The 26,689-nt window shown below is 45.1% G+C and overlaps 1 protein-coding gene across 1 annotated transcript in view; it reads left to right on the top strand.

Moving 5' to 3' along the window:
- The window catches only part of LOC143925538 (uncharacterized), a 35,250-nt gene extending 10,788 nt beyond the window's left edge, over nucleotides 1–24,462 (top strand). Inside the window, exons 4-5 of the mRNA XM_077450020.1 lie at nucleotides 20,167–20,586; nucleotides 24,425–24,462. Coding sequence (XP_077306146.1) covers nucleotides 20,167–20,586; nucleotides 24,425–24,462 — 458 coding nt within the window. The remainder of the gene's footprint in view (nucleotides 1–20,166; nucleotides 20,587–24,424) is intronic.
- The last annotated feature ends 2,227 nt before the right edge of the window (nucleotides 24,463–26,689 follow it).

Here is a 26,689-nt window from a genome sequence, read left to right as displayed (position 1 = left end):
CCTCACTTCCCGGTCTCGCTGGCTTTGCGCTGTCAATCAAAGCCAGTGATGAGGGAGCAGAGGGCAGGGAATGCAACAGCTTCCCATGGGGACACTGAACAGAGGGGAGGGACCGGGAGCGCCAGCGGGGGACCCCAAAAGAGGAGGGTCACGGCTAATCTGTGCAATTGAATTGCACGGAGCAGGTAAATTTAGACATGTTATTTTTTTCTATTTACCTTAAGGCTCGGTTCACACTGCTGTGACTTGGGATCCGACTTGTGAGAAATCCCATTTTAGTCAATGAGAGCTGTCTGAACCACTTGCCGACCGCTGTCGGCATATATACGTCGGCAAAAGGGCACGGCTGGGCAAAGTAATGTACCCGTACGTTACTTTGAAATTCCTGCCGTGCATGCTTGTGCCTGCCACGAGCTCCGTGACCGTACCCGTGGGACCTGCAGACTCGATCTCCACAGGTATACCCGCGGTCGTGTCACGGAGCTCAAGAACGGGGAGATGCTGATGTAAACAGCATCTCCCCGTTCTGCCTAATGACAGGATACTGATCGTCTGCTCCCTGTCATTGGGAGCAGCGATCAGTGTCCATGTCATACAAGCCCATCCCCCAGTCAGTTAGAAACACTCCCCTAAGACACACTTAACCCCTCCCCGCCCCATAGTGGTTAACCCCTTCCCTACCAGTGACATTTTTACAGTAATCAATGCAATTTTAAAGCATCGATCGCTGTATTAATGCCAATGGTCCCAAAAATGTGTCAGTATTGTCCAATGTGTCCGCCATAATGTTGCAGTCATGATAAAAATCATTGAAATACTTTACCATATCTACAGTGCTTTGAAAAAGTATTCACACCCCTTGAAATTTTCCACATTTTGTTATGTTACAACCAAAAACATAATTGTATTTTATTGGGATTTTATGTGATAGACCAACACAAAGGGGCATATAATTGTGAAGTGGAAGGAAAATGATAAATGGTTTTCCAATTTTTTTTCCAATAAATATCTGAAAAGTGTGACATGGATTTGTATTCAGTCCTCTTTACTCTGATACTCCTAGTGGAACCAGTTGCCTTCAGAAATCACCTAACTAGTAAATAGAGTCCACCTGTGTGTAATTTATGCTCAGTATAAATACAGCTGTTCTGTGAAGCCCTTGGAGGTTTGTTATGCCGCGTACACACGGTCGAACTGTTTGACATACTTAGTCCGTCATACAATCCGAAGGACAATCCGGCGTACTTTCTACTGAACGGACTTGACCACACACGGATACACAAACAGTCCGACGAAAGCTTGCGCGATGACGTACAGCACGTACGACGGGACTAGAAATAGGAAGTCCAAGACACAGCAAAGCCCTGTAAATCCTTTCTGGGCATGCGCCATTCTTAGTCCGTCGGACTAGCATACTGACGACCGTATTGTCCGCTGAAACCAAAGTACGACGGACAGATTTTTGGAAAAACCAAAATTCTTAGTACTCCGGACTGCACGCTGAAAAAGTCCGCTGAAGCCCACACACGAGCGGATTGTCCGCTGAAATGTGTTTCAACGGACTAAGTACGTCAAACAGTTCGACCGTGTGTACGCGGCATTAGAGAACCTTAGTGAACAAACAGCATCATGAAAGCCAAGGAACACACCAGACAGGTCAGGGATAAAGTTTAAAGCAGTTTTAGGTCATAAAAAAAAATCCCAAGCTTTGAACATCTCATGGAGCACTGTTCAATCCATCACCTGAAAATAGAGAGTATGGCACAACTGCAAATCTACCAAGACATGGCCATCCACCTAAACTGACATGCCCATTATTGGGGGCGGAGCCAGCGGCCGACATGTAAGCAGCGCTGAGACGGAGCTCCGGGCAGGGCGAATCATCTTTACCCTATCCTGAGTGTCAGAGACACGGATTCTGAGCGTTACTGACACCCACAGACCCCCTGGTACCAGCAGAACTGACAGATATGGAGAAATACGGGCCGGCTCTCATGGATTCTGCTACAGATTGCTTATCCCGCTATGCATGGGCATCCCAAGATGGCACCGACCATGAGGCAGCGGAGCCCTGATAATTCCGCTGCCACCCAGAAACAAAGGGCTGATTAGAGGGTATTCCCTTGACAGACTTTCCCACAAAGACATGGGAGAGGGAGAGTCAGCAGATGGGACAGGAGAACCCTCACTGAAACAAATCATGGAGGCCATACACACATGCCAGACCACACTAACTGAACACATTGATGGCATAAGGGCTGTAATGTCTTTCTTAAAACAGAATATACGGGAAAGAGCCACAGAAACTGAACAAAGGATAAGTGACCTGGAAGATGTGGTCTGCCCTTTAGAAAACAAGGTGCAGGAAATCCACGGGGAGGTAAATGCTCATACAGATAAGCTGGGAGACATGGAGGACAGACAAAGACGTAACAACGTTCATTTTGTGGGTTTCCCTGAAAAATCCAAAGGTAAACATCCCGATGACTTCTTAGCATTATGGCTTGAGGACAACATGGCTGACACCATGTTTTCCCGTCTATTCGCCATAGAGCGCACAGGATCCCATCTAAACCTTCCCCTCCTGGTGCACACCCACGCCCGATGATAGCTCGTAGCCTGCATTTTAGAGACCAAGAAAGCATCCTAAGTGTGGCTCGCACTATGGGAGACCTACAATACAACGGAAACCATATCTCTATCCGGATTTCTCTGCTTCCACACAGAAACAAAGAGCCAGCTTTGTGCATGTCAAAAAGAGACTTTGAGACTTACAGATGCCATACAGCATGTTATACCCGGCTAAGCTGAGGGTGGTGGATAAAGGTAAAGTTCTATTCTTCAACTCTCCCATTAAAACATCCCTCTGGCTGGATGCTAGGGGGCGCTTAAGCCCTCCGACACATCGCTGAGGGGTTGATACACCCTCTCTGTCTACATTAAGCAAACCAAATAAGCTCATCTGAGACACGGTAACATGGATAAAGCTACTGCGAGAGGTTTTGGAAAAAAATGATAAACCAAAAAATCTTTCATTCTTTATTTTTTCTCATCTCTGACACTAATAATACCCTGCATCCTGTCCTGCACAGTTCTACGTATTAGTTGAACAAAATACATATGCATAGAACAACTGGATCTCTCCTTTTTTTCGCTGTTGGAGATTCATTTCATTGTTCCATTATCTGTTGGAGATCCCTATTAAAACCTGTTTTTTTTCTTTCTTTTTTTCTCCTTCCTTTTTGTTTTGAATTTGCCTCCTAGAAAATAAGTGTGAGAGAGGGAGGAGAGGAGACTGATGAACAAGACTCTCTCCTTCTCTCCTTTTGCTGACAAAGAGCAGGAGCCCATATTAATCTGGACACTTTCTGGCTCCTTCAGAACATGCTGTGGGTTAATATGCAGCGTTTGTTATCTTACTAAAGACCTGTGACCCCCCAAGGTCATCAACATTCTATAGTTATGGGATTTAGGCACACAAACAGTTGGGGTTGTGTGCAGGGTGGGAAGGGAGAGGTTAATGTTTCTTATTGCAATGTGCTGTGTGCTAGAAGTGCTCCCTGGTCTGAACTATGCAGGCTAAAACTGTCTAACAATAATGTCTATATTGTTCCCCAAAATATACTGCTTTTATTTTCTCTAAGTCAGAATGGCAGATAAGATAAGTCTGCTGACATGGAATGTACGTGGCATGAACTCAAAAGGTAAAAAGATCCCTTATTTTTGACTTTATGAAATGGTACAAACCTCATATTATTCTGCCGCAGGAAACACGTCTGCAGGGCTCTAAAGTTATTGCTCTAAAAAGAGCCAATATGAGGGTGATCCTTGCAGACTACTCCACTTATTCAAGAGGGGTAGCTATTCTTTTAACTTAGAGGGCAGCTGCACATATATTACAAATTAAGTCAGACCCCAATGGGCAATTTAATGCAGTCTCAGATGTGGCTCTGGCAGGCATGGATGCACCTCTAACTACTGTCATAATCTGTTATCCTGGTTAGAGAGTTATGCCCTCACAAATGTCTGGAGACAAAGGAATCCCGAAGTCAGAGAATACTCTTGCCACTCAGAGACACACAGGACACTGTCTAGGATAGACTTGCTATTATCCTCTATGGATGGTCTGGAGCTCATATCCAGTGTTTGATACCTACCACAAGCTCTGCCAGATCACCCTCCTATGGAGGTCTTACTAGACCTAAATATCCCTTGGGGTAGACGGCACTGGCGTATGAATGTACAATGGCTGCAAGAGGAATTGGTTACCTTGAAATGCAAATCAGAGATCGTACATTACTGTAAGGAGAATGAAGCAAACACACCTGTCTCTAATCAATGGGAGGCCTTTAAGGCAACGAATAGAGGGGTATTCAACAAAGAAACAAAGGAATTTGCAAAGGCCTTGAACTCAGACCTAAAATCTGCAGAACTCAAGGCTACTGAGGCTGAAGGTATATACATTCTTTACCCATCTCCAGATAATTACAACATATGGCAGAACTGAACCAGACATTACAAAATTCTTCTCACTGACTATAATACAAAAAAAAAATTAAAGCAGACTAGATCATTTTTTTGAGTTTGGAGATAAAAGTGGATGCTTGCTGGCCTTCTTAGCTAAACCAACCTATACCCCAATTTCAGTGCTGCAAATTAAGTGTTCTAATGGCGATTTGGTGAGTGACTCCCCTGGGATTTTGAACACTTTTTTGGAATTTTATGAGACCCTTTACTGAACCCAAACTAATTATACAGAACAGGAAATGGTTTCCTACGTAGCAGATATGGAGCTACCCTCATTGAGTCCTGAGGATAGTGCAGCTCTGGAAGGTTCAATTTCACAAGAAGAAATAGCTCAGGCTATCTCCTCATTCGGGCCTGGCAGGTTGCCTGGTCTGGATGGATACTCAGCTGACTGGTATCCATCCAACCGGCTGGGAAACTGGAACAACCGGCTGGGAAGCTGCAACTTCAGGCTGGGAAGCTGCAACTTCAGGCTGGGAAGCTGCAACTTCAGGCTGGGAAGCTGCAACTTCAGGCTGGGAAGCTGCAACTTCAGGCTGGGAAGCTGCAACTTCAGGCTGGGAAGCTGCAACTTCAGGCTGGGAAGCTGAAACATCAGGCTGGGAAGCTGAAACATCAGGCTGGCAAGCTGAAACATCAGGCTGGCAAGCTGAAACATCAGGCTGGCAAGCTGAAACATCAGGCTGGCAAGCTGAAACATCAGGCTGGCAAGCTGAAACATCAGGCTGGCAAGCTGAAACATCAGGCTGGCAAGCTGGAACATCAGGCTGGCAAGCTGGAACAACAGGCTGGCAAGCTGGAACAACAGGCTGGCAAGCTGGAACAACAGGCTGGCAAGCTGGAATATCAGGCTTAGGTGGGCCACCGGATACAACTGCCATGCATGCAGGCTGGACCGGGTTGGTTGGTGCGGAGGCGGGTTGGGTTACTGGCAGGATTGTGCGGGTCGGAAATAATTTTCGTTTCTTTTTTGACTTAGCCGCTGCAGCTTTGTATGTAGGTGCAGGGCTGTGAGAAAACAAAGTGTCTGGGCAAAAGGAAGACCAAGGAACAGTGGCAGGAGGAGGGTTTTGTGGGACTGTTACAGGTGGGTTGCAGGCAGGATAGGTGCTACACTTGGTGACAGGATAGTAGTATTTGGTAGGAAGTGGAGTAGACTGGGCTGTAACTGAGATTGCCATAGGCAATGGGGAGATAGATACTTGGAAAGGCAGGTGATCAGTGACGGGGCTGGAAGGTTGTGGCTTAGCTAAATGCAGGAGACCTGACCATGCCTGTAGCACAGGTTGAACAAACACTGATTCACACACAGCCTGACTAACCAGAGATTGCACTGAATGGATGCAATCAGACAACACCTGCTGTGGACAAGAGGAATAACATTCCATGAAATAGGCTGGATCATCCTCTAACAACCATACCAAAGATACAACTTGGCTCAAATTGAAGGGGGGAGAAAAATCACCACTTACTTTGGAATTACATGTCAGGGCTAGCTCTGCACATAATTGGATTAAGGGCTGAACATCCCCAAATGACATGTAGCCCTGATCCACCAGGGAATGAGCTGATCGGATGGTCTCCATCAGCCGGTCACTAGACCACCTTTTTAGAAGCTGGCGACAATATTCACCATCCTCTTCTGCCAGCAGAGAATAATACATTATTTCATTGAAATCCATATTGGCAGACTAACAGGTCAGGATGGTTCCTCAATGCAGCCATGTCTGGTCAGGGATGGTCTCAGTATACTGTCAGGGAGTGATTAGACCAGACTGTGTGGACTGCACAGAGGGAACCCAAACGCATGTGAATGAAATAACAACGTGTTTATTATAAATAAAAAGGAAAATGAAAACAAACAGTGCACTACCAACCACAACAAGTAATATATATATATATATATATATATATATACATATATATATATATACATACACACACACACACACACACACACACACACACACACACACACACACACAATAAATGGGAACTACCAGAGACGTCAACGAAAGCCAGGCCCAAGGTCAAACACCGGGGAATCAGTAGAAGTGTAAGGACGGATGGATGGGCTGCAGAGCAGGGATCAAGGTAGCAGGAGACAAGAGGGACAGGTCCAGGATGGGCTCAGAATCAGGAAGGAACAGGTCAGGTAAATACAAAGTTCAGGTTCAAAGGTTCAGGTTCAAAGGTTCAGGTTACATAGAGAGAGTGTGATACTGAGACAAGCATCTTAGGGCTTGCTGGGTATTTGTAAGACTACTGATTACCCTCACGTAACAGCTGATCGCAGCAGGTGCTGTCTGCTCCACACTGCCGGAGTACACCCGTTGGTGGGCGCTGGTACTACAGTCCAGGGATCCAATAGTGCCACCAGGAGGTAGGTCCTCTTATTACAGGCCCTGGGTGTTAGAAGACACCCGCTGGTGGACACTGGTACTGCAATCCAAGAGATCAACAGCGCCACCAACGGGTGGACCTTTTCATGACAGGTGCTCTTCCCGTATGGCCTCCGCAACACGATGTAGTCGTGGGTAGATAGCCTTAAGGGTAGGGATGGCCGAACTGTTTGCCCGGCGGTCGGTTCGCGGCGAATTTCGGCTGTTCGCAATTCGCCCGATCGGCGGACTATTGCCGCGGTTCGCCCGGCGGATCCACGTGTTTACTGTGTAAAAGAACTTTGACCTATGATGACACATCCATCATGTGTTACAGGACAGCCAATTGAGACATTACAGCACATGAACACTTGGACATTCCCCCTAACTTATAAATAGACCCGAACCGGCGGCCATTTTACATTCTTTCTACTGTCACTATAGGGAGAGGTTGCTGTGTGGAGCAGGGAGAGACTGCCGTGACACAAATCGCTAGCTATTAGGTCCACAAAAGTTCTTTTAAGGACTGGTATGGTATAGGTGTAGTTCAGGATATAGGTTTGAGGCACTGCTATTCAAGTCATTGTTGCAGAAGATTGTCTTTTCTCAGTGCAGATAGGGACAGGACGCTGTGTGCAGCAGGGAAAGTCAGTTTAATCATTAGTTGTTACTATTAGGTCCACAACTTATAAATAGACCCGATCCGGCGGCCATTTTACATTCTTTCTACTGTTACTATAGGGAGAGGTTGCTGTGTGGAGCAGGGAGAGACTGCAGTGACAGCAGATTGTCTTTTCTCAGTGCAGATAGGGACAGGACGCTGTGTGCAGCAGGGACAGGCAGTTTAATCATTAGCTGTTACTATTAGGTCCACAAAGGTCCTTTTCAGGACTGGTATGGTAATAGGGTTGTACACGTATAATATTCTTTCTTCCAAATATAGAAAGAATATTATACTTGACTGCTGCCCTTCTGCTGCAGTAGTCCTTTATGAGTATAGGGACTGAGGTACAGTCTGCTAATCACAACCTACTAGTTGCACAAAGGTCCTTCTAAGGACTGGTAAAGTATAGCGTACTAGAGTATATAGGGTTGGGTGAGGTACAGCCTGCTAATCATTAAGGACTGGTATAGGTCCACAATATATAGGGTTGAGGTGCACTACTGCTGACTGCTGCCCTATTCTGCAGCAGTCCTTTATCAGTATAGGGACTGAGGTACAGTCTGCTAATCACAACCTACTCGTTGCACAACGGTCCTTCTAAAGACTGGTAAGGTATAGTGTACTACAGTATATAGGGTTGACTGAGGTACAGTCTGCTAATCACAACCTACTAGTTGCATAAAGGTCCTTCTAAGGACTGGTAAGGTATAGCGTACTAGAGTATATAGGGTTGAGTGAGGTACAGTCTGCTAATCCTTAAGGACTGGTATAGGTCCACAATATATAGGGTTGAAGTGCACTGCTGCTGACTGCTGCCCTATTCTGCAGCAGTCCTTTATCAGTATAGGGACTGAGGGTTTTGTCACAGGGTCATTTAAAAAATGACAGGCAGAGGAAGAGGCAGGCCCTTCCACAGGGGTGGTGGGGGTAGGGCAGGAGCAACAGGCTTGAGCCAAAGTGGGAAATTGCAGAAGGTGCGAGCGATTACGTCAAAGGAAGCACCAGAATTGGTTGACTGGCTCACTCAGCCTTACTCTTCTGCACCCTCCTCATCCTCTCGATCTGCACCCTCTTCTTCACTCTCTGCTATGTGCACCCCCAAAGACACTACCACCAACAACAACACCACCACCACCACATACCTTCCGCTTGAGTCACAGGAATTATTTTCCGATCCATATCAAGACATTTCTGATGCGCAGCCACTCTTGGCATTGGATCAGGAAGAGGAGGTAGCAACAACTGCCACTCAGCAGTCTGACGACAGTACCCAGATCAGCCCAAGGAGGAGGTTGGTCCCCGATGTTGCTGCCTACTCCGAGATCTCTACTTATAGTGGTGGGGAAGGTGATGACGTGTCTAGTGATGTCACGTGGGTGCCCACAAGAGAGGAAGAGGATGGGAGTTCAGAGGGAGATATGGACCATCAGATAGGGAGGAGAAGCAGGAATAACATTGCACAGGAGGGACAAAGCAGACTGCTAATGTATCAGGAGTGAGTCATCGACCATGTACGGTCACATCTGGCACTCCCAGGACGCCGGCACATGGCTCCGCAGTGTGGGCTTTTTTTAACGTGTCCGCTGCTGACAATAGTGTTGCCATCTGCAATCTTTGCAGTCAACGAATTAGTCGTGGTAAGCCCAAAAGTCACCTAGGGACGACCGCCTTAAGAAGGCACATGAGCAGCCATCACCGAGCCCAGTGGGAGCAACGGAACACACAAAGCCACACTCCAGGCTCTCTCCATCCAGCCTCGTCTTCTACTTCTCCTTCTCCTCTCTCCTCACAATTGTCCTCCACTCCACCTTCCATCATGCCAAGCTCACGTTTTTCTGCAAAAAGGCAGGCTTCCGTGGGCCTAATGTTCAAGCGTAAAAAAATGATGACGCCGGATAACCCTCTTGCTCAACGGTTGACGGCTGGCTTGTCAGAACTCATAGCCCGCTAACTACTGCCATATAAACTGGTGGACTCGGAGGCCTTTCGAAAATTTGTGGCCATTGGAACACCACAATGGAAGGTCCCAGGAAGGAAGTATTTCTCACGGAAGGGCATCCCAGAGCTATATGGCCATGTTCAGCGGCAAGTGAATGTATCTCTGGCACACAGTGTCGGTGCCAAGATACATCTGACCACAGACACGTGGTCTAGCAAACATGGGCAGGGAAGGTATATCACTTTTACTGCCCACTGGGTGAACCTTCTGACAGCCGTCAAGCATGTAACCCGTGGCACCCGTGTAGATTTGGTTTTACCGCCACGGATTGCATGCAGGTCTGGCTCTTCTTCTCCTCCTCCTCCTACTCCATCCTCCTCTCTCTCCTCCTCGGCTGACTCCTCCTTTTCCACTGCTAGCGTCTCTTGGGCTGCGCCGCCCAAGCTCCCCAGAACCTATTCGACATGCCAGGTCAGATGTTGCCATGCCATGCTGCGTCTGTTGTGCCTGGAAGCCAAGAGCCACACTGGCCCGGCACTCCTTTCAGCTTTGTGTTCAGAGGCAGATCAGTGGCTAACACCGCTCAATTTGACAGTTGGTAATGTGGTGTGTGACAACGATGCACATTGAAACAGGGCAAAATTACGCACGTGCCATGCATGGCACACTTCTTAAACTTGGTCGTGTAGCGATTCGTTGTCAAATACCCTGGGGTCCAGGACATCTTGCGGCAGGCAAGGAAAATCTCGGCCATTTCAGAAGATCTTACACGGCTATGACTCGCCTTGCTGACATTCAGCGACGACACAATCTGCTGGTCAGACGTCTTATTTGCGATTGCCCGACGCAAACTCAACCTTCTATATGCTTGATAGGCTGCTCCAGCAGAAACGTGCTGTTAACGTCTACCTGTATGAACTCTGCGGCAGAACAGGTTCTGGGGAGCTGGGGTTTTTTTCACGCGCCAGTGGCTGCTCATGCGCGACGCATGCAGACTTCTGCAGCCATTTGAGGAGATCACCAAACTGGTCAGTCGCAGCCATGGCGCCATCAGTGACATGGTACCTTATGCCTTCTTTATGGAGCGTGCATTGCGTCGTGTCATTGATCAAGCTGTGGAGGAGCAGGAGCGGGAGGATGAGGAACTCGCAATGCTGGATGAATTCCGAGGGGGGCTACTCTATCTGAGACAAGTGAACAACAGGAGTCTGAAGAGGAGTCAGAGAAGGATGGTGCCAGGGTGGATAAGGAGGAGCAAGAAGAGCATGCTTTAAACCTTTCTGGGATCCCTGTTGTTGTGCGTGGATGGGGAGAGGAGAATGAAGAGGACGACATTATCCTGGATGATGAGCAGGAGCCAGGCCACCACACTGCTTCCAGTTTAGTGCAAATGGGGACCTTCATGCTCCAGTGTTTTAACAGGGACCCCCGTATAAAAAGCATAAGGGTCAAGGACCAGTACTGGGTGTCAACGTACTTAGACCCTAGATACAAACACAAAATGGCGGAAATGTTACCGCCGTCACAGAGGGCTGTCAGAATGGAGCACTTCCAGGCCTTGCTTTGAGAAATGCTGCATTCTGCTTTTGCGTGCGCTGGCAGAGGAGCAATTCCCACTCCCAGAGAAGGAGTTGTGGGTACCAATCCAACAGCGCCTGCAAGAAGAGGCCGGTTTGAAGATGTGTTGGTGACTTCTGATATGAGGTCATTCTTTCAGCCGACCCATCGACAGGTCTCATCCGGATCCAGCATCAGGGAATGCCTAGACCGACAGGTGTCCGACTACATCGGGTTAACGGCCGATGTGGACGCTCTGAGGAGTGATGAACCCCTGGACTACTGGGTGGGCAGGCTTGACCTCTGGTTAGAGCTTTCCCAATTTGCAATCGAACTGTTGGCTTGCCCCTCGTCCAGTGTCCTGTCCGAAAGGACGTTCAGCGCAGCAGGGGGGATCGTGACCGATAAGCGTACTCGCCTAGCTCACGACAGTGTTAACTACCTCACATTTCTAAAAATGAATGAGGCATGGATCTCGGAGGAATTCAACACATGTGACCAGTAGACCATGTATATGTCTATAAACGATTTTTTTAATCGAGCACACAGACCTTCTTTCTTCATTTGGCTCACTTCCTTGTACAAAAAAAGCACACTGTACTATATGCCCGTACCCTCCTGTTTAAAGAGGTTGAGCGGTGTCATATTTCTACTGGGGCTGCTTATTATGAGGGGCTCCCACCATCCCTGTGCTGTGCTGACTTCCTCCTGGGGCTGCTTATTATGAGGGGCTCCCACCATCCCTGTGCTGTGCTGACTTCCTCCTGGGGCTGTACCTTCGCTGTGCATATTATGAGGGGCTCCCACCATCCCTGTGCTATGCTCATTATGAGGGGCTCCCACCATCCCTGTGCTGTGCTGACTTCCTCCTGGGGCTGTACCTCTGCTGTGCATATTATGAGGGGCTCCCACCATCCCTGTGCTATGCTCATTATGAGGGGCTCCCACCATCCCTGTGCTGTGCTGACTTCCTCCTGGGGCTGCTTATTATGAGGGGCTCCCACCATCCCTGTGCTGTGCTGACTTCCTCCTGGGGCTGTACCTCTGCTGTGCATATTATGAGGGGCTCCCACCATCCCTGTGCTATGCTCATTATGAGGGGCTCCCACCATCCCTGTGCTATTATGAGGGGCTCCCACCATCCCTGTGATATGCTCCTTATGAGGGGCTCCCACCATCCCTGTGCTATGCTCATTATGAGGGGCTCCCACCATCCCTGTGCTGTGCTGACTTCCTCCGGGGGCTGCTTATTATGAGGGGCTCCCACCATCCCTGTGCTATGCTGACTTACTCCTGGGGCTGTACCTCTGCTGTGCATATTATGAGGGGCTCCCACCATCCCTGTGCTGTGCTGACTTCCTCCTGGGGCTGCTTATTATGAGGGGCTCCCGCCATCCCTGTGCTGTGCTGACTTCCTCCTGGGGCTGCTTATTATGAGGGGCTCCCACCATCCCTGTGCTGTGCTGACTTCCTCCTGGGGCTGTACCTCTGCTGTGCATATTATGAGGGGCTCCCACCACCCCTGTGCTATGCTCATTATGAGGGGCTCCCACCATCCCTGTGCTGTGCTCAGTTCCTCCTGGGGCTGCTTATTATGAGGGGTTCCCACCATCCCTATGCTTTGCTGACTTACTCCTGGGGCTGTACCTCTGCTGTGCATATTATGAGGGGCTCCCACCATCCCTGTGCTGTGCTGACTTCCTCCTGGGGCTGCTTATTATGAGGGGCTCCCACCATCCCTGTGCTATGCTGACTTACTCCTGGGGCTGTACCTCTGCTGTGCATACTATGAGGGGCTCCCACCATCCATGTGCTGTGCTGACTTCCTACTGGGGCTGCTTATTATGAGGGGCTCCCACCATCCCTGTGCTATGCTGACTTACTCCTCTGCATATTATGAGGGGCTCCCACCATCCCTGTGCTATGCTTATTATGAGGGGCTCCCACCATCCCTGTGCTATGCTGACTTACTCCTGGGGCTGCTTACGGTGCAGGTGTCAGTGCTCTCTATCACGGTGCTGGTGTCAGATCACTCTATCACGGAGCAGGTGTCATTGCTGTATGTCACGCTGCTGATGTCAGTGCTCTCTATCATGGTGCTGGTGTCAGATCACTCTATTTACGGTGCAGGTGTCATTGCTGTATGTCATGCTGCTGATGCCAGTGCTCTCTATCACGGTGCTGGTGTCAGATGACTCTATCACGGTGCAGGTGTCAATGCTCTATATCACGGTGCTGGTGATCATCTCCTGCACCCTCTTCTTTGCCTACCCTGACCTTCCCTCGCCTCCATTGCCTCATGAGTCCTGAATTGTCAGAATTTCACATATAAAAAAAGAATGCTTGTAGTTGTCGATCCCAGATTCACCTCATACATGTGTTATGTCATTGGCCATGTGGTGGGACTATGTGTGCACAGCTAGTAATTATTTTGTGGCTGCAAATTTGGCCTGTAGGTTTGTAAAGTTCGCCTCCCATTGAAGTCAATGGGGCCCGCCGCGAACATTACGGTTCGCAAACTATCGGCCGCGTTCGCGGTTCGCATTCGCGAAACATCCCGTCGGAAGTTCCTCCATCACTACTTAAGGGCCCTTCCTGCACTCAGCATGTATGCTACACTATCCGTGACAAGTAGTAGCAAGCGTCCTGCCGTGTTGGGGGCTCCTTGCCACAGCAGTCCTGAAACAAATAAATAAATGAAATATTAGCACGCTGTATATAAGCACTAAAAATGGCACTGTGACAGACAAAAGCTAAAATTATAGCCTGAAGGGTGCTGGTTTAGTAGTAGTAGTGTAGGAAAAAAAGGCACTTACTCAGAGCTTCCTGGATAGTTTGGACGATGGTTGAAGCATTGTTTTTTTCCAACTGAGCCACGTGGATAAGATGACCTTTTTGGGCATTGTCAGGATCCAATTTTCCCACAATGACGTTGGCGATGTATCGTTCGAGTGAGTCCATTGCTTCCTCTACACTGAGCCAGATCCTTGAGTCACCAATGTCCTTGCGAATTTCCTCCAAGTTCTAAGAAAGAAAAATATATAAACATATACAGTCGTCACCATTTAAAACATGAACATTTGTTTTTTAAATACCTACACGTAACCATGTTTGTAAATTTGTACTCGATCTTAATTTTTGCAGAAGGTATTGTTGCTCAACCAAAGGTACCTATGCGTGATTTGAACATAAACTATCATTGAACATTGCTTACCTTTTCACACAATTGAGGTACCATTCGTCTTAGGGTGCTCATGCTTGCCAATTGTGACGCTACTGTACTTGTCAAAAATGTCACGCAGGGGACCCTTCTCCAGTTTGTGTAACGGAATGCCTTCTTTAAGGAAAGCCATGGTGACGTCTCTGGAAAATTCCTGGACCTCGGGCGAAATTTCCTATGATACCACATCTCTAAGGAGCTGCTGCTGCTTCCGATCAGTACTCGGAGCTTTGTCCCTTGCCAGGTGCTGCTCGCTTTTCTTGTGCACGTTGAATTGCCACATCCTCTTAAACTCATACTGTAAATTAAATACAAGAACAAGTTTTGTATTCAGTACCGGTAAAAATTCTCCAGTAAAAGTCAGTCTCCTACACAGGCCAGAATAGATCAGTTTCAGAATGGGGTGGGTGAGGACAGAAAACAATTTTCAACTATAGAAAATTTTGACACTTGAGGAGCATTTCAAGGCTACTTGGGGTAAAAGGCTGTTGGGTACTATAAAACAAACGTTAGTGCCCACAACTTCAAAATATACAGTGCTTGTGGAAGTAATAGAAAAAGATGACTTTCTCTCGAAAAATTGAAAAAGTGAGAGAAATGAGAATGATAAAGGTTTAAGAAGACTTCTCAAAGAAAACTGAATAAAAACGTACCGATTTTGTGCACAACTTGCAGAATATCTTCCCACCTTCCACGGCGAAATTGCTGTCACCATTAATTCACTTCTTGAAAAGGGTTATGTTTGAACTAGCAACTTTAGGCATATTGAATTAGGAAAACACAAAAATGTAAAATATAAGCGATGACTTCAGTAATACACTTCAGCTTGGTATGAAGGGCATGGGAAAGGGAGCTGATATACTGTATATACGTGTTTCCCTATGCTCCACCCCCCTGCTAATGGATTTTTACATACAATGTACACAAAGATATACACTGTGGGACAATCCCCCCTCCCCCTTAGCAGCCAATCCACATACACATATACATCCCATAATAAGTTTGTCTTAAGGCAGACAGAACAATGTGAGGTCATTAACATTTAACAATGAGATAGGCACAATCCACATTCCCTCCCAATGCACAAACAATAGGGAAGTCTGCCAATGACAGTCTGTGGTCTCTCTCACAGACAAGCACATGGAATACACTGTGTAAAGTGGTATTAAATCTTCATATTTCTATATGAAGACATTGCTGACAAATATTACTGTCCCACTTGAAGAATATTAGAATATTTTTATTTTTTCTTGGCCCAAATAAGGCAAAATATGGCATAAAATGTGTAATTTTCCCGGAAAATCTGCGAAATATGTCATTTCACCGAAAAATGGGCAAAATGTGGCATTTTAGTATGGCGCCTTGGCAATGTGGCATTTGAAGGTCTCTGCTTATAAGACAAGGGGTTGCCCAAAAAAATTCAACAAAATATGGGTAATATGGATCAATTCTAAAGAAACAGTACAAGCTGCACCTAAGTAAGCTCTCTAAGGACAATTTTGGCGAAAATTAATACTCTTTAACCAAAATAACTCCAGGAGCATGGGAATGGACAGAGAACAGCACACAGCACAATAGTTCTATGGAGATATTTATCTCCAGTTTGTTAAGCTGACACTGAAATACGGTAAAACCATAAATGCTGGAAAATATGATAAGATTGTTAGTTTGTACATTCAACTTCGTTTTTTTTTAATACAATCGAATGACAGCATAGAGATGAAAATAACCACTGTGTACTTCTGTTATAATATATAATGTATATGCAATGATACTTATGGTTTACTGCAGTAAATGACATGTATGTACATTTGGCAAATAAAACCTTTAAAAAACAAACAAAAAAAAAAACCGACAGGCCGGGCAAGGAGAGCATTAATCAGAGAATTAGCCAAGAGGCCCATGGTAACTCGGAGGAGCTGCAAAGATCCACAGCTCAGGTGGGAGAATCTGTCCACAGGACAACTATTATGCCTTGTACACACGGTCGGACATTCCGACCACAAAATCTATTGAATTTTTTCTGACGGATTTTGTCCGAAACTGGTGTTGCATACACACGGTCGGACAAAGTTGCCGGAAAATCCGATCGTTCGGAACGTGATGACGTTCGTTCCTTGGTCTCGTAATCTGATTTGAGCATGTGTGGCACTTTGTCTGATCAGAATTCTCTACAAACGATTGGAAAAAGTCCGATCTGATTTCTTGGTCGGAAAATTTGAGATCCTGCTCTCAAATTTTTTCCATCGGAATTTCCGACTGAAAAAGTCCGCTAGAGCCCACACATGATCGGATTTTCCGACAATATAATCCAATGGGACCTTTTCCGTTGGAATTTCAGATCGTGTGTACAGGGCATTAGTCGTGCACTCCACAAATCTGGCCTTTATGGAAGAGTGGCAACAAGAAAGCCATTGTTGAAAGAAAGCCATAACGAGTCCTGTTTACAGTTTGCAAGAAGCCATGTGGGCGGCGCAACAAATATGTGGAGGAAGGTGCTCTGGCAGATGAGACCAAAATTTAACTTTTTTGGCCTAAATCAAAACGCAATGTGTGGTGGAAAACCAACACTGCACATCACCCTGAACACATTATCCCCATGATGAAACATGGTGGTGGCAGCATCATGTTGTGGGGATGCTTTTCTTCAGCAGGGAGAGGGGAGCTGGTCAACATTGATGGGAGGATGGAAAACCTCTTAGAGTCTAAAAAAGATTTGTGACTGGGGCGGAGGTTCACTTTCCCGCATGACAACGACCCTAACACAGCCAGAGCTACAATGGAGTGGTTTAGATCAAAGCATATTCATGTGTTTGAATGGCCCAGTCAAAGTCCAGACCTAAATCCAATTAAGAATCTGTGGCAAGACTTGAAAGTTGCTGTTCACAGACCCTCTCCATCCAATCTGACAGAGCTTAAGCTATTTTGCAAAAAAGAATGAGCAAAAATGTCACTCTCCCTAGATGTGCAAAGCTGGTAGAGACATCCCCAAAAAGACTTGCAGCTATAATTGCAGCAAAAGGTGATTCTACAAAGTATTCACTCAGGGGGGCTGAATGTAAATGTATGGCACACTTTTCAGACATTTATTTGTAAAAACAATTGAAAACCATTTATTTTCCTTCCACTTCACTATTACAGTGCCTTGCGAAAGTATTCGGCCCCCTTGAACTTTTCAACCTTTTGCCACAATTCAGGCTTCAAGCATAAAGATATACAAGTTTAATTTTTTGTGAAGAATCACCAACAAGTGGGACACAATTGTGAAGTGGAACGAAATCTATTGAATAATTTAAACTTTTTTAGCAAATAAAAAACTGAAAAGTGGTGCGTGCAAAATTATTCGGCCCCTTTACTTTCAGTGCAGCAAACTCACTCCAGAAGTTCAGTGAGGATCTCTGAATGATCCAATGTTGTCCTAAATGACTGATGGTGATAAATAGAATCCGCCTGTGTGTAATCAAGTCTCTGTATAAATGCACCTGCTCTGTGATAGTCTCAGGGTTCTGTTGAAAGCTCAGAGAGCATCATGAAGACCAAGGAACACACCAGGCAGGTCCGTAATACTGTTGTGGAGAAGTTTAAAGCCGGATTTGGATACAAAAAGATTTCCCAAGCTTTAAACATCCCAAGGAGCATTGTGCAAGCGATCATTTTGAAATGGAAGGAGTATCAAACCACTGCAAATCTACCAAGACCTGGCCGTCCCTCTAAACTTTCAGCTCAGACAAGGAGAAGACTGATCAGAGATGCAGCCAAGAGGCCCATGATCACACTGGATGAACTGCAGAGAACTACAGCTGAGGTGGGAGAGTCTGTCCATAGGACAACAATCAGTAGTACACTGCACAAATCTGGCCTTTATGGAAGAGTGGCAAGAAGAAAGCCATTTCTCAAAGATATCCATAAAAAGTCTCGTCTAAAGTTTGCCACAAGCCACCTGGGAGACACACCAAACATGTGGAAGAAGGTGCTCTGGTCAGATGAAACCAAAATCGAACTTTTTGCCAACAATGCAAAACGATATGTTTGGTGTAAAAGTAACACAGCTCATCACCCTCAACACACCATCCCCACTGTCAAACATGGTGGTGGCAGCATCATGGTTTGGGCCTGCTTTTCTTCAGCAGGGACAGGGAAGATGGTTAAAATTGAGGGGAAGATGGATGCAGCCAAATACAGGACCATTCTGGATGAAAACCTGTTCACAAATAAACGTATCCAGGTGTTAGAATGGCCAAGTCGAAGTCCAGACCTGAATCCAATCGAGAATCTGTGGAAAGAGCTGAAAACTGCTGTTCACAAATGCTCTCCATCCAACCTCACTGAGCTCGAGCTGTTTTGCAAGGAAGAATGGGCAAGAATTTCAGTCTCTTGATGTGCAAAACTGATAGGGACATACCCCAAGCGACTTGCAGCTGTAATCGCAGCAAAAGGTGGCTCTACAAAGTATTAACGCAAGGGGGCCGAATAATTTTGCACGCCCCACTTTTCATTTTTTTATTAGTTCAAAAAGTTTCAAAAATCCAATAGATTTCGTTCCACTTCACAATTGTGTCCCACTTGTTGGTGATTCTTCACAAAAAATAAAATGTTTATATCTTTATGTTTGAAGCCTGAAATGTGGCAAAAGGTTGAAAAGTTCAAGGGGGCCGAATACTTTCGCAAGGCACTGTATGTGCCTCTTTATATTGGTCTATCACATGAAATCCAAATAAAATACATTTACGTTTTTGGTTGTAACATGACAAAATGTGGAGAATTTCAAGGGGAATGAACACTTTTTTCAATGCACCGTATGTCCTGATTATTACAAGTTATGCTTCAATGTGCTTCATTGCTTGAAAATGCCAGTCTATGAATGGCTTCCTTGAAGCTATTATGTTGAATAGCCTTTAATGGCTGAATATTACAATACAGCCATTATTACAGAATGTTACATGGGTAGCACTCTCACCTAACAGTAAAAAGGTTTGCTGGTTCGAATCCCAACCCATGACACTACCTGCCTGGTGTTTGCATACATGTGCCTATGTGGGTTTCCTGGGTACTCTGATTTCCTCCCACAATCCAAAGACATGCTGATAGGTTAATTGGCTTCTGTCTAAATTGGCCCTGGTATATGAATGTGACTTAGGTTGTAAGCCTGTCAATGGTAGGGACTGATGTGAAATGTATATGTAAAGCGCTATGTAAATTGACAGTGCTATATAAGTACCTTAAATAATAATAATGTTGTTTGCTTAAGATCCTAGTTTTGAGTTATATGCTGAATTTGATAAATTCCTTCAAATGTTGTCTTTGTAGAGAACAGAGATGAGTATTGGAGCATTTTCCATAGTTATTAGCATAAAATATTTAAATGGATAAATGCTACTTGGTATTTAAAGTGGGGTACCCCCTAAAAAAAAAAAAAAAAATTAAAAGTCAGCAGCTACAAATACTTCAGCTGCTGACTTTTAATAATCAGACATTTACCTGTCCCAGGGTTTAGCGATGCAGGGGAACGAAGCCCCCCTCGTTCCGCACTCTGCTCGCGGCTCCATCATGCGTGCTGTGGGCACCCGGCTGTAGCTTCACAGCCAGGCACCCACTGTGCATGCGCGAGCGGCGCAGGGCGCCGTGATACGCCGTACAGTCACCTGGGACACGTGACAGGTCCCAGGTGAATGTGCGGCGCGAGGGGAAGTGATGTCACCAGCCCGGGCAAGGAAGAAGGCAGACTACGAGGGACCCCCTAGCAACAGGTATTTAGAGGTGAGTAAAAAAAATTTTTTTTGCCAATTATTTATTTATTTATTTTTAAGAATTTTAAGCAAATTTTTATTTTTTGGTGGCAACACCACTTTAATTTACTTTTCATCTTTTTGACACTTAGGGTGCTGTAATCGTTCATTGTGTTATGGTCTTGTGCATCCACACTGCGATGGACAGTTTGGAAACTTCATACCAGATGTATTTAAAATTTTAGACTCCACACTGGACTGCCAGTTACAGAAGAAAAAATGTCCCACATCAGACTCATCAGTAGCCAGGGATGTCACGTTTATTCCTAATACTAAAAAAGACATCGTTCAACACTGTTCAGGATTTGTTTGTGACAAGGATGGCTCTATCAAATGCCAAACCATGCCAACCCATGTCCATGGGGATCCCTTTCAAAACCTACTAAATAGTGATATGTACAGAGATTGGAAAGAAAAGCTTTTAAAAGACGTCCAGCAACAAATAGTGGGAGAGCATGCTGCTGAGATTACTCTAGAACAATCTAAAGAAGAAGATTCCAGTAAAAAGCAAGGTAGGACAGTAAATGTATATGATATGATATTACAATGTCAACCTATTTTCATATAATAACGTAATATATACTCACATATCTGGATGCATACTATAAGCAGTTATGCAATATTCCCAAAAATGTTTTATTTTGTTTACGTATTGCTGAAGAGTTGACAAAGATGATATACAGTAAAGGTAGGCAACCCTGGAAAGTTGGAGATATCTGAATAACATGGAATGGATCACAAGGTCCCATTATGAATTAGTGAATGCTAAAAGAGTTCAGGGGTCAATAGTAAGTAATGCAGAGTTCAGGGGTCAGTAATAAATAATGCAGAGCTCAGGGGCCAGTAATACATAATCCAGAGTTTAGGAGTCAGTAATAAGTAATGCAAAGATCAGGGGTCAATAATGGGTGCAGAGGTCAGAGGTCAGTGGTATGTAACCCAGAGTACAGGGAGCAGATTTGAGTAACAGAGTTCCATTGTCACTAGTATGTAACACAGATTTCAGACTTCAGTTGTATGTAAAGCAGACTGCAGGGATCAGTAGTATGTAATGCAGAGTGCAGGTGTCACTAGTGAATAACACATGTCTCGGAGGTCAGTAGTAAGTATCACAGAGTGCAAGAGCCAGCAGTAAGTAGCGCAGAGTGTATGAGGCACTACAGGTAGTGGCATTATAATAAAGAACTTGTGTGCTGCTATGAAAGAATGAATTGATGTGAACAAAGAACATCTGCTACTATTCAATAAGTGAACTCACATGCAAATAACGGTGCACTTATTCAGCAGTATAAATGAATCCTGTAAAATTTCTAAACAACTAAATCAGAAATATTAAGACATAAAAGTGGACACAACCACAAAAAGCCCCAAAAATTAAAGAAAATTAAAAAAGTGAACAGTCCAACACTTGTGATGATTCTGAGATGAGTGAATGTCCCTCACACTTGCAAGTATGTAATACAATTCGTGCCACAAATTAATGGATTGCAAACACCACCACCATCCACCTCTGAGTGAATTGGCTGCTCACATCAAATGAAGACCCATATGGGTCCAATCCAGCCTTGGGTATAAGTAAAGGGGATCTTCAATCATCAGGAATATCAGTTACGGTAATTAAGGACACACACTTTTTCTGGAAAACGGTTTCTTATATGTTGCCATCTCCCGGTCTTCATACGAACCCCAAGTGAATCTGGTCTTCTTCAACAATAATCAGAACAATCCAGAAACTTGCAGAGCCGGAACCTAGCCCCGCCCCACCCTTTGATGAGATGAGCCGTCCATCCAACCAAAGAGGAAGTCTATGTTTATGGGCAGGGCTAGGCTCCGGTTCTGCAGAAAAAAACAACTTCTAATCTAGTAATGTAGTTATTAAAACACAATAAAATACGTTTATATATAGGCAGTATAAGTACATGTATCTGTCCTTACAGTAGCTTCCTAAAATCCCCTTACAGCACTGAGAGTTTGTAGGTCACTGGCAAGTGCAAATCAGGTATTGGAACACCTAAGGCCTCAGGCACACAGGACATTTTGGAAACTATCCTAAAAGTCTTTCCTCTTGGCAGCAGCGTTTTGGCAGAAAAAACACCTGACGCTTGTAAAAGTTTGTGGTGCATTAATCACTTTCAGACTGGACCATTTTGCTGGCTTAAGACCAGACCACTTTTTGCGATTCAGCACTGTGTCGCTTTAACTGAAAATTGCGTGGTTGTGCGACGTGGCTCCCAAACAAAATTGACGTTCTTTTTTTCCCACAAATAGAGCTTTCTTTTAGTGGTATTTGATCCCCCCTTCGGTTTTTATTTTTTGCGCTACAAACAAAAATAGAGCGTCAATTTTGAAAAAAAAAACGCTTTATTTTTTACTTTTTGTTATAATAAATATCCCCCAAAAATATATAAAAAACCTTTTTGTTTCCCTCAGTTTATGCCAATACGTATTCTTCTGCATATTTTTGGTAAAAAAATCGCAATAAGCGATTATTGATTGGTTTGCGCAAAAGTTATAGCGTTTACAAAATATGGGATGGTTTTATTGCATTTTTATTAATAATTTTTTTTTTTACTAGTAATAGCGGCGATCAGCGATTTTTATTGTGACTGCGACATTATGGCGGACACATAGGACATTTTTGACACATTTTTGGGACCATTGTCATTTATACAGCAATCACTGCTATACAAATGCAGTGATTCCTGTGTAAATGACACTGGCAGTGAAGGGGTTAACCAGGGGGTGGCAGTGTATGGGTTAAGTGTTCCTAGGGGCGTGTTACTAACTGTGGGGGGCTGGGCTTTGTTTTAGTGAACACAGATCTCTGCTTCAATCACATGGAGCAGAAATCAGCGTCACTTGTTGCTAGGCAGAACATGTGAGAGGTTCGCTGGTATCCCAGCGGCGATCGAGTCCGCGGGACCCGCAACCGGTCTCACGGGTGTCGCGACCGGCACGCAAGCGCGTTGGCGCGCACGTGATGGCAGGGTGGCATTTAAAATTGGACATACCTTTATGCCAATATGCCTGCCCGTGCCATTCTGCCGACGTACATCGGCACGCGCCGGTCGGGAAGTGGTTAAGGCGCGTTACAGGCATTAAGTACTTGGGCATTAGAACGTTTCATTGGCCAGAATAATAATTTATTCTGACCATTGAAATTAATTAATGCTCAAGTGCTAAATGCGGCTAATGCTAACACGTGTTTACTATCGTTTGCATTTGTCAGGCATTTTTTACTGCCAAAACTCTGCTGCTGTCTTGAATGCACTCACAGTTTTTTATTTCTGCCTCTAAACGCTGCTTAAAGTCTATGTGTGCATAGACACAAATGCTAACATGCAGGGCAGTTTAGGGGCAGAAAAAAAATGTCTGACGCCCCTAGAAGCAGCTACAAAAACTTCCAGGGTGCATGAGGCCTAATAAGTACATGTTTCAGTGACCTAAAAAGTAGAGAAGTAAACCCAAAAGGGGAAGCTCCGCTTTTTTGCTTCCTCCTCCCCCCTCTATTGCCACTTCCAGGAGACCTCGTGGCAGGAAGTCCGACCCCCCCTTCTCTTTCATCCGCCACCAGGCCAGTTAGAAAGCGACGAGCGTAGAGTACTTATGCATACACAGTAGGGAACCAACTGTGAAGTTGAAAGGCTTCACTGCCGGTTTCCCTTAACACGAATGGCGGCGGCAGCACCCATGAGCCGATCGGAAAAATCAGTTGGGGTGCCGACATCGCAGGAACCCTGGACAGGAAAGTGTTCTAACATTAAAAAATCAGCAGCTACAGTATTTGTAGCTGCTGACTTTTAATCTTTAAATTGTCAGGAGCAACTTGGAAATTGCAGCCTCCATTTCCATCACTACATGTTGCCTTTTAGCTCTCAACAAATTTAGGCATGAAGACATACTGTATGGCAAGGATATGCAATTAGCGGACCTCCAGCTGTTGCAGAACTACAAGTACCATGAGGCATAGCAAGACTCACAGCCACAAGCATGACACCCAGAGGCAGAGACACGATGGGACTTGTAGTTTTGCAACAGCTGGAGGTTGCATATCCTGGCTGTATGGCAAAGCCTTCCACAAAACATGCAACACTAGCAAAGAGCTAAAGATTACCAAGAGAGATACAGAATATTTAGTCTCATTGAGTGCTGCTTTAGTCTGCCACAGCCCATACTTACTGATAGCCCAATTTGTTTCCATGATTTGTAGAATATGCCAGAACTATATGGATCTAAAATTATAAAATTATTTATTCTCATTGATGCTGGTCCTGGGACATATTCTTCTCCAACTGACCACAATCCATCCCCTCTAAAGTCTAAATAACAGTAAACTGTCTCTTTGTCTAGTGTATAATGCCAATGAGCAGACTGAGGGATTTAAATAAGAACAGGTTATTTCTCTAGTGGAAGGCTCTTCCAGAAGAACTTTGCAGGGGTTAACACTGGGCAATGATCTTAAAAAAATTCCCTGTGTGAGCTTGTCATCTTGTGTTCCTTTTGTACTCTGGAAAGTCGAACCAGGGTACATATCATCTCAACCTGCTGTTAATGTGACCGGATTATGCAGACTGTATATACCTATTGTTTGCTGAGTAAATACTCTTACGGATTAAGTTTCATCTGTTTTAACATTTAAGCAGTTTTATTAATGTATATATTGATTTATTGCAATTTTAGTTGAATGCAGTATACAGTATGTTATGTCAGACGGCAAGCACAATGATATATACTATATGATTTTCAGACTGAAAGTCAGCTTTGTATAATACCACCAACCACAGACCTAGCTTTATCTCAGGGGCGTAACTATAGGGGGTGCAGCAGTAGCGACCGCAACTGGGCCCTGTGATGCAGGGGGCCCATGCAGCCCCCTCTACATATGGCTGGCAGCAGCATAGGCAGCTAGGGGTACCAGTGCACCATGCACACGGGTGGCTGGAGGTGGAGGGTGACTAGCAGAGCTCCATGCTCGACTATCACACTGGCTGCTGCTCTTTAGTTGTGCATTCCCCGCATGACCTGTGTCCTTGGCCGGCTCCTCAGAGTACCCCTCTCCTGCTCCATGCATTGCCGCTCAGTCCGATGTCTGTTCTCCCCAGCCAGAGTCCCGCCCCCCCTGAGTCCGACCCACACTGCACTGCATACTTCTCCCGGGTAAACAAACTTTAAGCACACAGATGCAGTGCAGCCCTATGAGAGCCCCCCGGAGGGGGAACTACAGGGCTCACAAAGGTCATACCTGTGACCACGCCCTGGAGTTCCACCGCCGGACTCGTGGGGAAGGGCCCTGGCTGGGGTTCAGGGGGGCCCTTCATGGTTTCTTGCATCAGGGCCCTGAAGGTTCTAGTTACGCCACTGCTTTATTTCTAACGTCGTCAGCTATGATAATCTTTGGAAAGCCTTTTTAATCCATTTGTAAATGTTTCCTTTAATATTAGGGAGAAAGCATTTTGATTTTCTGATTCTTTAGGTATCATTTACTTAAGGATAAGTGAATATTATTATATTAAGACTAGTCATTACTGTGAGCTACATCTTTACATTTATGAAGTTACAAAGTTACATACTTCTTTGCAAATCCTTCTGTGTCTCCATGCATACTAGCTTAAAAAACGCTGCTCCTAGAGGAGTTTAGCATTTTTCCTGTTGAAGCAACTGATGTCATGCAATGGGAGTTATTTACGAAAGGCAACTCCACTTTGCACTGCAAGTGCACTTGAAAGTGCATTCGCTCTAAATCTAAGGGGTAGATCTGAAATGAAAGGAAGCTCTGTTGAGTTTATCATCCAATCATGTGCAAGCTAAAATGCTGTTTTTTATTTTTCCTTGCATGTCCCCCACAGAACTACTGCGACTTTATTTCTAAGTGCACTTTCAAGTGCACTTGCAGTGCAAAGTGGATTTTCCTTTAGTAAATAAGCCCCAATGTTTCCATGCACATTAGGTAATCTAGAGGTGTTTTTAAGCCCAGTGGTTAAAGGCAAAAAAAAAACCTTCTGTTGTTGAGAACGTTCTTCTGGCAGACAAAAAAAAAAGCTAAATGCTCCTAAACGTTAGTACAAAAATACGCTCAAAATGAACGGGTTTTTTTTTCTGCCAAGAGCACTGTTTTTTTTAAGCTAGTGTGCATGGAGCCTAAAGCTGGCCATATATGGTTCAGTTTTTTTGTTCAGCCAGTGAGCTGGCTGATTCATGTATGGTCAACTTAAGTCCCCCATCCACTGTGTATGGATAGTGCCATGGTTGTCACCATAACCTGCTCTCCTGACATAAACTACAAACATATATGTATCTCTTCATCTCCATTACAGGGAGCAGGGCAATTGGTAGCTTGCAGAAGCTTGGAAAGAATATATTCTACTGTGCAGCTCCCAGGAAGTGACAAAGACATTACATTTCTGGCAAGATCTTTTCTGGCTGTATTTGCTGAAAATGTTCTCAGTTTGAAAAAATAATAAAAACGAAGACAGCCAGTACATCTAAAGACTATAAGCTGTTGTTATGTTACATTTTTGTTCTTGGGTTTAGTTAGCCTTTAAAATCCAACTCAAATCAGACTGGGGTTAGAACTTCTGACTAAATTGCTGTTGTACTCCAATGGGGAGACTTTCC

The sequence above is a fragment of the Lithobates pipiens genome, unplaced genomic scaffold (assembly GCF_037356315.1).
Source record: "Lithobates pipiens isolate NorthernLeopardFrog02 unplaced genomic scaffold, aLitPip1_a1.2 Scaffold_10, whole genome shotgun sequence".
NCBI lineage: Eukaryota > Metazoa > Chordata > Amphibia > Anura > Ranidae > Lithobates > Lithobates pipiens.
The sequence above is the reverse complement of the archived record's forward strand: the minus strand, read 5'-3'. Positions and strand labels throughout refer to the sequence as shown.